The sequence below is a fragment of the Aedes albopictus genome, chromosome 3 (genome assembly GCF_035046485.1).
Source record: "Aedes albopictus strain Foshan chromosome 3, AalbF5, whole genome shotgun sequence".
Taxonomy (NCBI): domain Eukaryota; kingdom Metazoa; phylum Arthropoda; class Insecta; order Diptera; family Culicidae; genus Aedes; species Aedes albopictus.
This window is the reverse complement of record NC_085138.1, coordinates 159,409,909-159,425,756: the sequence shown is the minus strand read 5'-3', so window position 1 is coordinate 159,425,756 and position 15,848 is coordinate 159,409,909. Positions and strand designations below refer to the sequence as shown.

Below are 15,848 nucleotides of genomic sequence, written 5' to 3'. Positions count from 1 at the left end.
AAGATTTCTTAGGAAATTCCTCCAATAATTCATTTAAAAAGTTCATTCAGAAATCCAACTAGAAATTCCTCTATTGATTCGTTTTAAATTGTTTTTCAGAGATTCCTTCTGATGCATCTTTAGAGACTTCTTTAGTATTCTAAGGTTTGTTTTCCAGGAGAAAAAAAAGATAACATCTTCTTGTGAATTCTTTCAAGATTTCTTTCAGAAAATGCATTAGTGACTCCTTCGAAAATATTTCCGGGAATTTCTTTCGAAATCTGTTTTTGGCGAACGACTGGAACTATGATAATCGGAGGAATTTGGCACTCTCAGTCTTACAAAATCAAACGATTTATTTTAATCTGCCCGACGTTTCGGCCATGGGATGTGGCCTTTTTCAAGGGAAAACTATGTTTGAAAAAGAGGGCTTTGGTTGGTCACAATTACACTTCAGGGGATCTTAAATTAGTCTTACTTGGTCTATCGTTTTCGTCCTAAATTGTCTGTTTTTGTGGTTGTCGGTTGGTCATGATCTGGGCTTCTAAGGGTTAAATTAAATTAGTGGTCAACATAATTAAACTTTTATGGTTTAAGCCTACTTTTGTGGTGATTTTGTGGTAACTTTTTCCATCAACTTTTCACAGTACTACTTGATCTAACCAACGACTGTTTCAAAATGGTGAAATTGATTGAGCTTTAGCCTAGTTCTTAACCCTGTGTGTTGCTACTTTCATTGTTTCGTCTAGATCGTCTACTCTTAAAATTAAGCAGATTAAAATAAATCGTTTGATTTTGTAAGACTGAGAGTGCCAAATTCCTCCGATCTTTCGAAATCTCTTCAGAAGTTTTCCAATTTCCAGAGATTTTTTATTATTATTATCTTTATTTACGAGATTTTCAGCCCTGGGCTGGTTCATCTCGGCGCAATATGTTTATGAAAGACTGTCCCTTTTTTGTTTGAAAAATTAGAATGTATTACAGGACTTTGAATTGTAACGAGTATAGCATTAAAATCATAGGTCGTAACTCGTTTGTTTTAATGCGAAATTATTACAAAATATGTGAATTATGATGGAGTCATAATATAAACGAAACATAAAAAATAGAAAAATAAAGTTTAAAAATAAAACATACCGATAAATAAATAGGTTGTGAAGCAATATTAAACAATTTCCACAACAAATCAAAGAGTTCATAAAAAATCAAAATGTCCCAGAATAATTCATTTTCGAGCGATTAAAACTGTTGTAAATGCAATAGACCAATCAATAACTACATTTATATATTTCTCATTAAAAAAAACTTTGATTATTCATGGTTAACCTTCTTCGTGCATTATCTGACACTCATCCCGCTGACATAGTGCATAATGGCTCTAATGCACACCTAGGGTTAAGAATTAGTCCGACTTTCCCATAATAGTTTTGAAAATTCACATTAAAGATGTCGAAAAAGTAGTTAACATTCCCAATGCATCACCTTGGAAACAGCTCGCTGGCGTAGTACGGTTTGGAACAAAAATTTCCCCAATGCTCAAAGAGAATTATTAATTCAGAAAATCAAAAAAAAATAAGAAATAAGAAAAGTAAAAAATAAAACAATCAAATTAATAATAATCATTTAAAAAAGAGCAACGATTCGATTTGGTGCTTGGCAAACCACAGATTCGAGTATTTTCCTGGCATCATACTAATAGAGATTTAATTCCATTTAGTTTCAGTCAAATGTTCAAAATACCTTCAAATATTTCGAAAAGGATTTCCTTAGAACATCTTCCGAAGTTTTCTTTCAAAATTGTTCCAGGGATTTCTTTAAAAAAAATCTGCAGAGACTCTTTTGGAAAATCTTCTATGGATTCAAAATTGCACTACAGAAATCTTCAGAAATCACTTTAGGAAATCAGTCATAAAAGATTTCAAGGAGTTTTTAAAAAAAACCCTCAGGTAATCCTCCAGGACCCCTTCATTCAGATAATTTCTTCAGGAATTTCACCAAAATTCTTTCAGGAAGTTTTCTATAAATTTCTCCTGGAACTTCTCCTGGGATTACTACAGCCATTATTCTAGGATATCCTTTAGAAAATCCTTTTGAAGGAATCAGACACCTTTCCAGGGATACAAAAGTTATATATTTCTTTATTATTTAGATTTTCAGCCCTAGGCTGGCTCATCTCCGTATTCAGAAGTTCTCGCAAAGATTGTTTCAGAAATTCTTTCAGCTAGCGTGTTTTTTTTTTTCAAAAAATATTCCGGTGGTACCTTCAGGAAATCGTACAGGCACTTCTTCACGAACTCTTCCACAGTTTTCTTACGAGAGTTTCTTCAAAAATTTCATTCGAAATAGGGGAAATTACCTATTCTCGGCCGTTTTGTTCTCTTCGTCTAAGGCAGCGTTTCTCAAACTATAGGTCGCGACCCACTGGTGGGTCGCGGGCTGATTTTTGGTGGGTCGCGAAGACTTTGGCGATATAGTAATGATTGTCCTAATTATTTTATGTCAAATGGTATTGTCATCCATTTTCTAATTTACAAACACTCTCTTGAATAATCGGCAAAATTATTTCTAGAATTTAGGTTTTGGATGAAATTGAATATTAAAACTACTCTCTGGATTCTGAAATTGTTTCTAAAGCTTTGTGTTTTCAATCAAAAGGTTTGAGATTCTGAAAAAAAAAATTTCCTTGTGTTCGGGAAAAAATAAGTTCAAGTTGTTGCTTGCAGTTAGCTTCTTTAATAAGATTTTCAACTAAGTCCAGTAGTTAGAATGTCAGAAAAAAATACCATAATATCAACAAAAAAAAAGACAAATTTCGACAGGAGAACAACGAACGTTTGGTGATCTTCATCAAATTATCTGTTTATTTTAATCGAACTTTGGCACAGCTTAGCTTGATAAAATTCTGTTGAATTTCGGTAATCTGAACTTTCACAGAAATCAGAACTTATCAGACCATCCAGCAGAACTATTATTCTAATATCTCTGCATGATGTTTACCCACCTGCCGATCTTTTTGATGTATTTAAAAAAAATCACGTGAAAACTGAAAAAATCGAATAATTTTCGTATCTTTCTGAAGGATTTTTTTAAGTGCTGCAGATACATATAGGTAATGGCCCCTATATTTTCAACAACTAAAATCTATGGTGTTCTGTAGTTGTTCATGGAGCCAGACTAATATTTTTATAAGAAACCGGCAAGCTTGTCCCAAATCTTTGAGACACAGAATTTACTGATACTGATTACTTGGGTACCTTAACCTAGTTTGACATTAAAAAAAAACACTAAGAGAGCATAAAATGAAAAAAAAAAAAACAAAAAAAAATGGTAAGATTAAGTACTACGTGACGTAAGTTAACCTGTGAAAGCAATGCAATGCATCATATGCATTTATTGAAAAAGCAGTCCTAATTTTCAAAAAATGACACGTTATGGAAATACATGCTGGTGGGTCGCCAAATACTGCAACAATCAAAAGTGGGTCGCAAGCTGAAAAAGTTTGAGAACCCCTGGTCTAAGGGTTTTTTTTGAAACCTATTGAACTCAGAGTTGGTCTCAAATCCTTCCCAACTTAGCTGAATTATATAGTTAATTTTCAGGCAATTTGGCTGACAAAAACCCCCCATGACGGAGAGAACAAACCTGCCGCTAATACCCATTGTCACCCTATCTCCAGAAATAAAATCAGGGTTTTATCCGCAAAATCCATCAAGAAAACCTCCATGGAATTTCGTATTATTGCTTTCAAAGATCCAGGCAGGAACTCCTGCAGAGATCCCTACAATAATTCATTCAGATTATTTCTTGAGATCCAGTAGTAGTCCTACGTATTATTCCTCAGAAATTCCTCCAGCATTTCTTCCAGGGATACCTCTAAGTTTTTTTTTTTTTAGTGATGCTGGCCTTTCTCCAGTAATATTTCCAAACAATTTATATGGCAATGACATTGGAAATTTCTCCAGAGATTTCACGGATTCCTGCAGGATTTTTTAAGAAGGCCCTTAAGGCACTCTATTGAAGGATTTCTCCAGTAACTCTTCTTTTTTTATGAAATATCTTTGAGTCGCAAATAGTTTGCCCAAGTATTCCTTCAAAAATTCTTTCAGTGATTCTTTTAGTCAATCCTCCATGGATTGATATTTTAAGGATTCCTTTAAAAAATCAGCAAAGGTTTCCTATTTTGTAAAATTCTCCTTTTAAAATCCGGCGGAAATTCCTATAGAGGTTTATTTTAAAATTTCTACTGCAATTCTGTCTGAAATATCTCCTGGGATTTGTTCAGAGATTCATCCAGAGATTTTTCCAGCAATTCTTCCAGAAATTGCACAACAAATTACTGAAAGCAACTTCTAAAGTAACCTCTGGAGGAATTCTGGGAAAATGCTTGGACGAATATCTGAAGAAATTTCCTGAGATATCTCTGAAGGAATTCCAAAAATAATTTCATGAGAAACTTCTGGAGGAGATTTGGAAATATCTCCAAGGAAAACTCCTGGACGACTTTCTAAAGAAATTTCTGAAAAAAATTAAATGAATTTTTAGAGAAATTCCGAGGAAATGAACCTTTAAAACATTCTTAAGCTAGCCCTACGCCCTATGCCCTTCTCCTGGAGATGCTCAGTAGAAATGCTTTAAATAATTAAAGCATGAGCATAATTAAGTCCTGCTGATTTTTTTTAAACTTAAGTCCTGGAGATATTCTGCAACGAATCACTTTCTGAAAAAAAGAACTTTCTCACGGAATCTCTAGAGGAATACCTGGAAGAAATGAATGTACTCTTAGAACTATTTCTTGAAAACATCCAAAAATAATAAATGTATGAAAGAATTTGGAAAAAAAATCCTGAAAAAAATGGAACGAGCATCCATAGATAAATCCTTGCAAGAATCTATGAAGCAATCTACGAAGGAACTTTCGCCGGAATTTCTAGAAACTGTAAATATTTTTTGCCGGAATGACATTAAAAACCCTCTGAAGCAACAAATTCTCAGAAAATTTTTAGAGGAATTCTTGGAGAACTACCATAATTTTAATAAAATTCATGAATTCCTTTAGAAATTTCCGAAAGAAAACACGTACGAATTTCCGATACAATCTTTTTGAACAAGTTTTTTTTAATCAAAGAATTCTTGGAGGAACACCTCAAAAAAATCCTGGAGAAATCTGTGAACTTTTTCAAAGAAGAATCTTTTGAGACATTTTTTGAGAAACTTCTGAAGAAATCCCAAGAAAAATTCCTGGAGGAACTCTTGAATCAATCCCTAAAAAAATGGTTCGACAAATTTACAAAGGAATGGACATTAGGCGTCTCCACATTTTCAAAAAAAAAAGGTTTTTGGTGTTCAAGTCTACCCCCATATTTTGATTGGCATCCGGAAAGAAGGGGATTTTTTTTATTACCGTACGGGTTTGGGCCGAAGAGTCTCAGATTTTCATGAAACTTTTTTCATAAGCGGGGCTCATGGATATATGAACAAAAAAAATTGAGAAAAATTCAGGGTCGCCTATTTTCCCAGAAAACTCACGTGGAAATTGTTTGTTTTCCCCTGACACTACTTACTTTGGTAAATCATAACTCAAGAACGAAGCATCGTAGAAACAAAGTTTTTTTTTTTCAGAACTGAAAAAAAATCCACAAAACTTTTCACCGTTAAGAAAATTTATAAAGAAAAGCAGGAAAAACTATGTCCGAACTCGAGGAAAATTTAAAAAAAAGTTTTTTTTTGAGACGGTGATTTCATAAGCATTGATCGCTGAAATTTTTGGCATGTATTTTTTTTTCGTTCCTGAGTTATGGCCAATTTTGTGAAAAATTACCATATAATATGGGCTTACATGGTCATTTTCCACAAAATTGGCCTTAACTCAGGAAAGAAAAATGTGCATTCCAAAAATTTCCATGAAAAGGCTTATATTGCACATTTGGACATTTTTCAGCAAAATTGGCCATAACTCAAAAACGAAAGCTTAGAGCTTTTTAGAAAATTTTCCACGAGTTCGGGCATATTTTTTTCGGCTTTTCTTCACGGGTTTTCTCAACTGTGTAAAATTTTGTGGAAAACTTTCTCCAGTTCATAGTTTTTTGGATTTTTGAGAAAATTTGCTTTTATTTAAAAAAAACTTGGTATCTATGATGCTTCGTTCTTGAGTTATGATTTTTCAAAGTAAGTAGTGTCAGGGAAAAAGAAACAATTTCCACCTGAGTTTTCCGGGAAAATAGGCGACCCTGAATTTTTCTCAATTTTTTTTTTTGTTCATATATCCATCCACCATCCTGTGGAAAAAGTTTCATGAAAATCTGAGACCCTTTGACCCAATTTGTACGATAATAAAAAAATCCCCAGAAGTCACTGGTCTAAATGTCTGCCAAAGGAGGTGCATCACATCAATTCATTGTGCTTCGAGTTCATTGGAAATTCAAAAACTATAATTGAACTAAAGTACGTTGAAAAGTAATTTTGTAAAATATTGTAATCCAAAGTAACCTGAAAAAGTTGAATCTTTGATTATTTAAACTTTATCTTACAACGAGATAAACTAAACCGTTTGTCCGCTATTTCACCAAATGTTGCCTTTAAGTGAAATAAGTTTTGCTGTTTAAATTTTAATCATTTTTAAAGAACTATAGTCTAAATTGGAAAAATTATTCCAAATATGTACATAGCACACAATATTGTAGTCGTTTTCGCAAGGGCTTACCAGTATTGGGGACGCTGAAATCTGAAAATCTTGAGTAACCAGCTTTGATTTCACAATGTCAGTTTATGACTGGGAATCTTTAATAATTTTTAGCAATTCCTTTACCAAAGATATTTTCAGGTGATTATTCCAGTGACATAAACTTCTAAAAGCATACAAAATTAATATCTTTTTATATTTTCTGAAAAAATTGCGACATCAATGCCATGCCATTGCAGCGTTTGTAATATGCATTGTAAATTGATTTGCACCCGAGAACATCAAAATGGAAAATGGCCACGCTCCACCATGTATTTTAAAGGCACGTTGAGTAAGCTAACGAAGCCTAACCTTTGAAGCATTTCGGTAAACCACAAAAATGTCCATCGTTTCCATTCCTTCTCCCAACAACACACAACAAAGCACACTTACCAGTCGTTGGATTTCGCTTTTGGCAGACTTGGTGAGTTGAGTCAATCGTAGTTCGTGCAGGTCCCTTTGCACTCGAATGTCAGAAGCTTTCCGCCGCTCAGCCTCCGAGGAAATCTGTCGAAAGAAAAGCATTTATTGAAACTTTGTACTGAGTACTACTCTTGCATCTTCGGGTGGAATTTATGATGGGTTTCCGATGATGGCGATGAACAATGGTCCATGAATGAGAGTGAATCATTCGCCACCCGTCGTCGTCTTCGAATGCATTGGTTGTCTATTGCCTACTAGAAGGCAGGAGGAAAACGTATTCATACCAAGTTTTGCATCACGGTTTATGCTAATGGGGTTGATTTATTTCGATTTTTTCGCGATGCAGCCAGGAAGTGTTGCTAACATGGGTGAAACAATTGAAGAGCTACAGAAAAAAAATCGTCGGGTAAACAGAAGTAAAGTTGTTGTTGCGGAAAGTGCCTACATACGCAAGCGGCATTGAAGCATCATCTCACGCATGGTCGCCTTACTACTGGGTGCGATCGATAAAAAAAAATCATGGGTGTGATTTTTTTTTCACCCACAATTCCGTGAACCAAACAAGTTGTACATTAGCAAATAAGCAATAAACTTTCCTATTTTTTTATTTTTTTTTATTTTCATAAACAAGCGAATGTGAAACCTACATTTTGTCCATCGTTCTAATATGTTTTCGACATTCTTCCTTCTTCTTTCTTTCCATGTTTTCTTTCTTCCTTCCTTTCCTCTTTCTTTCTCCCTTACTTCCTTCTTTACCTCCCTTCTTTCTTCCTTTCTCCCTTCCTTGCTTCCTTCCTCTCTTCCTTTTTTCTTTCCGTTCTTCCTTTCTTATTTACTTCCTACTTGCTTACTTCTTTCATTTCTTCGCTTTCTTTCTTCTTATATTCTTTCCTTTCTTCTTTCTTCCTTCCTTTCTTCTTTCCTTTCTTACTTCCTTCGGTCTTTTCTTTCTTCCTTGCTTTTCACCTCCCTTCCTTTCTTCCACTCTTCCTTTCTTCCTTCCTTCTTTGCTTCCTTCGTACCTTTCTTTCTTCCTTTCTTTCTAAAATGAAATTGACTGAGTGTGCATCCCATTGGCTTCATGCCAAAATTAAAAGAAACATTACGCATCGTCAGTTCTTTCACGAAACAATGTCCCTCTCACAATACATATCACAAATGTCATGGGGACTATCTGTCACCTCAACTGATTGCATCGCGCAACCTTCCCGATTCGGACTCAGCACAAGGAACCTCCGTATCCACCATTTATCAGCCGATCAAGACATTCACATCACTCGATAAGCATCTCATCAGGACCCCATAAGACCCCATAAGAGAAAGAGATGGCAACCATTCCGGTGGATTTGACATTGAGCCGGAAAATGAAGATTGACGGCTGAAAGGATTCCCCAATCCAGTCAGTGTGGCAGAACTGTCATCACAGTACTGCCCCTATTTTTGGATTGTGCTACCACCACGAATCTTGCGTAATTTCACGGGTCAGCACCTCTACCACCACCGGCCGCGCGCGCCAGCCAACAACGTCTTCATTATCACCGCGTTCGATCGCCATTATCGCGAGGTGTCCGTAATGAATTAAAATAATTTACTAGGAGGGAGTATTTGGGTGAAACGCATCAGTTGAGTAAAATGTCTGCCCAATAAAAACCACTTTGAAACATAGATATATCTTTTTATTGTTATCCATTCCATTCTAATAAACCCATAATTGATAAACTGGCAACACTGTCATATTATTATTTTTAAATAGTTTTCTATTCTCCTTTGTCTAAATCAGCCCAAATTACGTTTAAAATGCATCGAATAATGTTTTCTTAGCGAAACTTGTAAATTGGACTTATTTTATACAATAGAGAAAAACGGTTTTCAAGCTTAAAAACGCTGTATCTCTGGAACGGCCAAAAAGACCTCGGGGAGTTAAGCTTTGTCGATTGGAAAATGCCTGATAAACACGATGGAATCAAAATTTTTGAAATCAAAATATACTCATTCGACGAAAAATCGATTTTAAATTTTAAAATTGAAAAATAACATGTTTGGCAACACTGTATCGAAAAAATAATATTTTTCCTGGATTTCTCCAACAATTTTCTTCAGAAAAGCCGAAGGTCACAAATGTGTATAAAGCCTGTATCCGCAATAATCGGGACACAGAAATATAACTGTAACTCTGCAATAGATCAATTAAAATTGCTCAAATTTGGCCTGCCTATAGCTTAAGATGTGTTCATTTCACCTGCAAAATTTCATGTGAATAGGTGCAGTACTTTTTGTTGTAGCAATGAAACAGTAGAACGCGTGCAATTGAATTTTGTACAGCCCCTGGTTTAGCTTGTCAGCGCTGTAACTTTTGAATTTGATACAGGAAATGGCTGAAATTTTGAACATAAACTCTCAATCTACTTTACTTGCATGGGCAAAATTTCAAAAAAATCGATGCACTATCAACAATTTTATGTTCGAAACATATAAAGGGGCTGACTGTGATTTTAGCCCCTCAGACAACAACTAGTCAGCACCCCTTATTGTTTCGATTATATTGTTGAAAGTACTATACCAATAATCATCAAATTTTGCAGGCGTAATACACACATAATCAACTACCTTCTGTGAAAATTTCATGAAAATTGACAGATACATTCAAAAGTTATTAATGGGCAAACATCGCACATGAAAAACACGAAACATGTTCACTAACACTAACCTCTATCAACAGCAGTAACTTTCAATCCAATTGATAAAAGTTAATGGAATTTTGCAAGAAAGTGTCTCTATTAGTATCATAACTGCTTACAAAATTTCATAATTATCCTTACAGAACTTTGAATTGTAGCGGAAAAGAACCACCTATTATGCGAATGAAAATTGGAAGAGAATTGAAGAGTTCTCAGTTAATTTTTGGCCAATTTTTATCGATTCAGTACAGAGTTACTGCCGTACTTCTGTGTCCCGATTATTGCGGATACAGGCTTTATGTTATAGTTTCAAAGCTATAAATTAAGAAAAGGAAGAGAAAACTTGGATTTTTCTTGTATTGGCAAAGACGAGGGGTGCTGCCACGGGCCGAGGGGTGATCCGATCGGCACCAAAATTTGGATTTTTTCTTCCTCCATTTGAACAAACATTCCAACAAAATTTGGTCAAAATCCGTGATGGTCGATAACACGTTTCCACTTTTTCTCGGTCACTTCATATGGAATGACCCATATACAAACTAGACGTGTGCGCCGCCGTCACCGATGTTTTTTCCGTCGATAAGAAAACGACAAAGATATTTTTTCTCGCCAGCACACACCTGTTTAGACCTGTTTAGACCTGATAGCAATAATAATTGTATTTTCTGAAGAATTTGCAATTTTTCTTGTATTTTTTCTTGGGATCTTTTATGATTATTTTTCAAATTTGTTTATACTTGTTAATACTATAAAGATCCTTGCTTTAGAAGATTTTTAAAGAAATTTACGTACATTCTTGGAGGATTACCGTTCGTATTCTTGGTGACATTTTTATATCTTATCCGACGACGGGTGCCAATATTCCCGATCCTACTAAATATTCAATATACTGGGTTTTTTTTACAAGAATTTTTCTAGAGATTCCACCATAGAATTATTTCAAAAAATTTCTCCGGAAATTCTTTCAGAAAAAAAAAACAAAAGAAACAAATAACTTTTCTGGTGATTTTCGTTTTTCAAAAATACTTTCAGGGATTCTATAAGATATTTCTGAAATTTCCTCATAAATATATCCAAAATTCGTTTTTAATAGATTTATATAGGTTTCTTCTGAAACTCTAACAAAACTTACTTTATAAATTATTTTGGTGAATCATACATAAAATCCTTAGGAATTTTTTTCACTTTAGAGTTTTCTTCAAGGATTTTTTTTTCACCTTTAGAGTTTTCTTCAAGGATTTTCATAGAAATTGTTTCTTAGATTCTTTAAAAAATCCCTCCGTGTTTTTTTTTTCAGAAAATATTACATATATTTCTTTAGAAAATCCACCAGAGGTTTGTCTAGACACTGTTCAAGGGATTCCATAAAAAATTCCCATATGTGCAAAAATTCTGCTGAAAACCATACAGGAATTGCTCAAGAGATCCCAGCAGGAGTCCACCATCCGGCATTTTCTCTATGGATAATTCCACTAATTTCTACTCGAACTCTTTGAGATCTTTATTCAAAAACTCATTCTAGGAACTTCTGCGAAAATTTCTTTAGAAATATCTCAGGAGTTTTTTCCAGGGATCTCTGCAAGTGTTTATCTTTGCGCATCTCTAGGTATTCAGGATTTTTCCAGAAACTCGTCCACAGAATTCTCCAAGAATACTTGCAGAAAAACCTTCATGAATTTCATTAATGGATTTCTCTAAAAGTTTTCCTTTGAATTCCTCAGTTTTTTTTTTTTCAGGAAATCCACAAATTTGTTTCACGAGACAGTTCTCTAGGTATTTCTACATTAAGTTCTTAGGGCATTCCTCCTGGGATGTCGTCAATAATTTTCCTGAGATTCCTTCGGATATTCCTCCATGGATTCATTAAAATGTACATTTTAGGATTTCTACAGGGATTCTACTGAAGATCTCTTCAGAAATTCCTTCAGGATTTCTCTCAAAAATTCCTGCCTGGATTCCCTCTGAAATTCTTGTGAGGAAATATTTTTATCTCCAGAGACTTCTTCAGAAATTTAGGGATTGCTTCAGGAATTTTAGCAAGGAATTTTAATTGCTTTAATCACGACTGTTGCAGTTATACTCTTGGGATCTTTTCGGATGAACTTTTGAAGAAATTCCTTGCACTCTTGGGATCTTTTCGGCGTATCAGTCTTCTCGTAAAAATAAAAAAACTACGGTTTGATTTTTTTTTCCATCGTTTCGATCTTTATTGGAACTTTGTCAAGGATTCGAAATAGTTGTCGTTTTTTCGTCAAACAGATTTTTTAACCTTTTAACCGTCATTTGATGTTTTAGAATTCCGTCCGTTTTTAACCGGAAAACCATATATTTTTTTTTTTTTCAAAATTTGATAGTCGGAATTCGGACCACTGTTCGCTACTTCTTGAACACTTTGAAAAGTGTTCAAGAAGTAGCGAACAGTGGTCCGAATTCTGACTATAAAATTTTGAAAAAAATTATGGTTTTCCGGTTAAAAACGGACGGAATTCTTAAACATCAAATGACGGTTAAAAGGTTTAAAAATCTGTTTGACGAAAAAACGACAACTATTTCGAATCCTTGACAAAGTTCCAATAAAGATCGAAACGATGGAGAAAAAAAAATCAAACCGTAGTTTTTTTATTTTTACGAGAAGACTGATACGCCGAAAAGATCCCAAGAGTGCAAGGAATTTCTTCAAAAGTTCATCCATGCAGTTGTTCAGAAATCCCTCTCAAAATTCTTCCCTAGGTTTCTCCAAGATTTCTTCGAGAAATTCTTTCAGTGATTTCTGCTGAGAAACCTAAAAAATATTTCTTTTTTTAATTGCTCTTACGGTTCCATCTGAAATATCTCTTGGGATGTCTTCAGATGTTTTTGCAGAGTTTGTTCAGATATTTCACAAGGGATTTTTCGATTTTTTTTCCCAGAAATTGCTAAAAAATACTGAAAAAATCTTCAAAAGGTTCCTGTAGGAATTTCTTAGAAAGTCCCTAGAGGGTGTCCCCAAGAATTCCCTTAAAAACTCATGGAAAAACCTTTGGAAGTTCTAAGAAGAAATATATGGACAAATATACCTGGAGAAATTTCTGAAAAGTTATCACTTAAGCAATAACTTAATGAATACCCAGGATAATACCTAGCAGAATATCGAAAGAAACACCGTAAGATGTGAGAATGACTTCTGTTGGAATTCTTGGAAGAATCCGTAGAGGAATTGCTTAAGAAGTCTTCAAAAAAATGTCTGCAGAAATCGTAGACAAAGGTGTTGGTGGAATTGCAGCAATCTTTAAATACATTTCTGAAGAAGAAGTTTTTAAAAGAATCCAGGTAAGATGTCTCTCTCAGAAAAAAAAATTGTTACAATTTTTGAAGGGATTTGCACACAAAAATCTTCAAACAATTATCTGGCGCAATTTCTAATGGAAACTCCGCAAACACATAAAAACAAAAAAAAAACGGGAGGAATTCTATAGAAACACGCTGAGGAAATAACAAAAATGTTTGAAAAAACTGGGGAACCGTCTGCTATTGTTCAGAGAAAATTTTCTTGAAAGAATTCTTGGAAATTTAGTATTTTTGAGAAAAACCTATTGAGGATTTCCTGGAGGAGTTTTTAAATAAATGTTCGACAAAATCCCAGAATAAATGAAATAAAACGTGAATGAACCTATGAAGAAATAAACGCAACAATTTCAAAAAAAAAATATAGAGACATTTCTGAATTTCTAAAGGAAAATGGTTTAGAAATTCAGAAATTTTTCTGTAAGTGTTTCTGAAAGGTTCTTCAAATTATTGTTAGTATAAAATCTCCAGGAATTGCCTTTTTTTAAGAAACGTTTGGAGACATTCCTGGAGAAACCCCTGGAAAAATTCCCAGAAGAATTTTATGAGAAATTTCCAAAAGAATTTTTGGAGAAATCTCAAAGAAAAACTCCTGCAAAAATCGAATAATATTTTGGATAAATTTCTTCACTAATGTTTGAAGAAACAAATGAAGGTATACAAGCATGAGCTTATGTAGCAATCCTTGAAGGAATTTCTTATAGATTTCCTTGAGAAATCTCACAAATATTTTCGGTAAAAATTTCTGAGGAAATCCGTGGATCAGTGTTAAGATGATTTTTTTGATAAATTACTTGACAAACTCCTGTAGCAGTCTCTAGGAAATTCTCGGGGAAATTTCTGAAAAAATCTCTTGAGGAATCTCTGGAGAATTTTCCGATGAAATCATGGACAGGAACGCATTTTTAAATGATATTAAGAAGAATTCTTTCCAAAATCCTGTGAGAATCTTCTTTCTGTAAGCATTCCAGAAAATGTGTGATACATCCTGAATTAATCCTCAAAGGGATTCTGGTGGTGTCCATGGAGGTAGTCTAGGTAAAATTTTAATATATTTTAATGAGAGCTCTTGCAAAAATAAAAGATATTCTTGGCCAGGTGCAATAGTGAGGTCATTTCCTTGGTGCGTACTAGCAAAGGGGCGCTGAAACTCGGAAACACTGAGTAACCAGCTCTGATTTCACCATGACAGCACTGATTGAAATATCTCATGAGATTTTTCTATCATACTTTACAAAAGTTTAAGTGTTTCTTTAGACATTCTCCCAGGATTCAATTTAAAAAAAAGCATTAACTACTATCTCCGGGTATTCTTTCAAAAAATCCATGAATTTGAAAAGGCATCTCTTCATAATTTTATAATTCTTAATAATTTCGTAAAAGAATTACACCAAGAGTTTCTCCAGCAGTTTTTCCAGGTAATACTCAAGGAATTTCTTCAGCTACACCTTCTAGGATTTCTTCGAGAATTTCTTTCTGATATTCCAGGAATTTCTCAAAGATATCTACAAAAATGTGCAGAAGATTTATTTAAAAAAATATCTCAAGGATTCTTTCAGCAGTTCCTCCACGAATTTGTTCTAAAACTTCTTCAGGAATTCCTCTAGAAATATTTCCAGATAATCCTTCGATAGTATACGGATTTTTCTAAGAATGACAATAAGAAATTTCATCAGAAGTTCTTCCATCGATTTTTTTTTCAGAAATTCATCTAGAGTTTTTCCAAAAATTCATCGGAAATTCTTCCAAGGGCAAGGAACCCCTTGCATTTTTTTTCCAGGAGTAACTGAAGAAATTTCTAAACGGTTTCTTTTTGGTACTGCTCCTGCGTTTCCTTCTGAAATATTGCATGAAATTCTCGCAGAGCTTCCTCCAAGAATTTTTCCAGACATTCCTTCATATATACACATAGAATACTGAAGAAATTTTTCAAGGATTCCCTGAAGGCATTTCTAAAGGATTTCCTGGTGATTACATGAATATTTTTTGAAGATTTTCTAAAGAGATTTCTCGAAATTATTTCTGCAGGAGTCCGCGCAGAAACTGCGTACAAAGGTTTGCAGGAGTTCTCAAATAAATTCGCATAAAAATTTCTCAAAGTATTCTTGAAAAATGTTCTGACCAAAGCCTGGAAGAACTGCTAGAGATACTTCTGAAGGATTTCTTCAAATAATTTCTTGCAAAATGTCTAAAGGTATAAGTGAATAAAGATCCCTTAAAAATTTAATAAATAACAGCTAGAGAAATTTTCGGAGGAAGCCCAGCAGAAATTTGAATCAAATCTGGAAGAATTCCTAAAGGAATCACTAAACTACGTTTCTAAATAAACTGCGTTTTCGAAGGAATCTCCAAAGGAATGCCTGAATAAGTGAAGATTGCTCTGCAGTTATTCCATGATGAAATTTTTGAGATATTTCTGGAGAAATGAGGCGATTTCTGAATCCGGAAGGGATCCGGAAGTGATTTCTGAAAGAATCTTTGAAGGGTATCTGGAAAATTTCCTGATAGAACCCCGTAGGAAGGACTTGATGAATCCATGAGAAGTTTAGGATGCAATCCCTGGATAAATATTTGAGAAACTTCTGAGACGAATCTTGTGGAAACTTTCTAGATGAGTTACTGACGTAACGTCTGAGGGAATCTACGGAGAAATTCCAGAAAGGAATCTCCTAAAAAGCTCCAACAAAAATTTCAGAAAGCATTTCTGCAAAAAAAAATCTGAATGT

General features: G+C 34.3%; 1 protein-coding gene across 3 annotated transcripts in view; it reads right to left on the bottom strand.

Annotated features, from left to right (window-relative positions):
* The window catches only part of LOC115260992 (uncharacterized), a 576,828-nt gene that overhangs the window by 522,330 nt on the left and 38,650 nt on the right, over nt 1-15,848 (bottom strand). For all 3 annotated transcript variants that reach the window (XR_009995597.1, XR_009995598.1, XM_062842280.1), the window contains exon 4: nt 7,091-7,204. Coding sequence is in view for 1 of the 3 variants with exons in the window: in XM_062842280.1 (XP_062698264.1) it covers nt 7,091-7,204 (114 nt within the window). In the remaining 2 variants the exon portion in view is untranslated. The remainder of the gene's footprint in view (nt 1-7,090; nt 7,205-15,848) is intronic.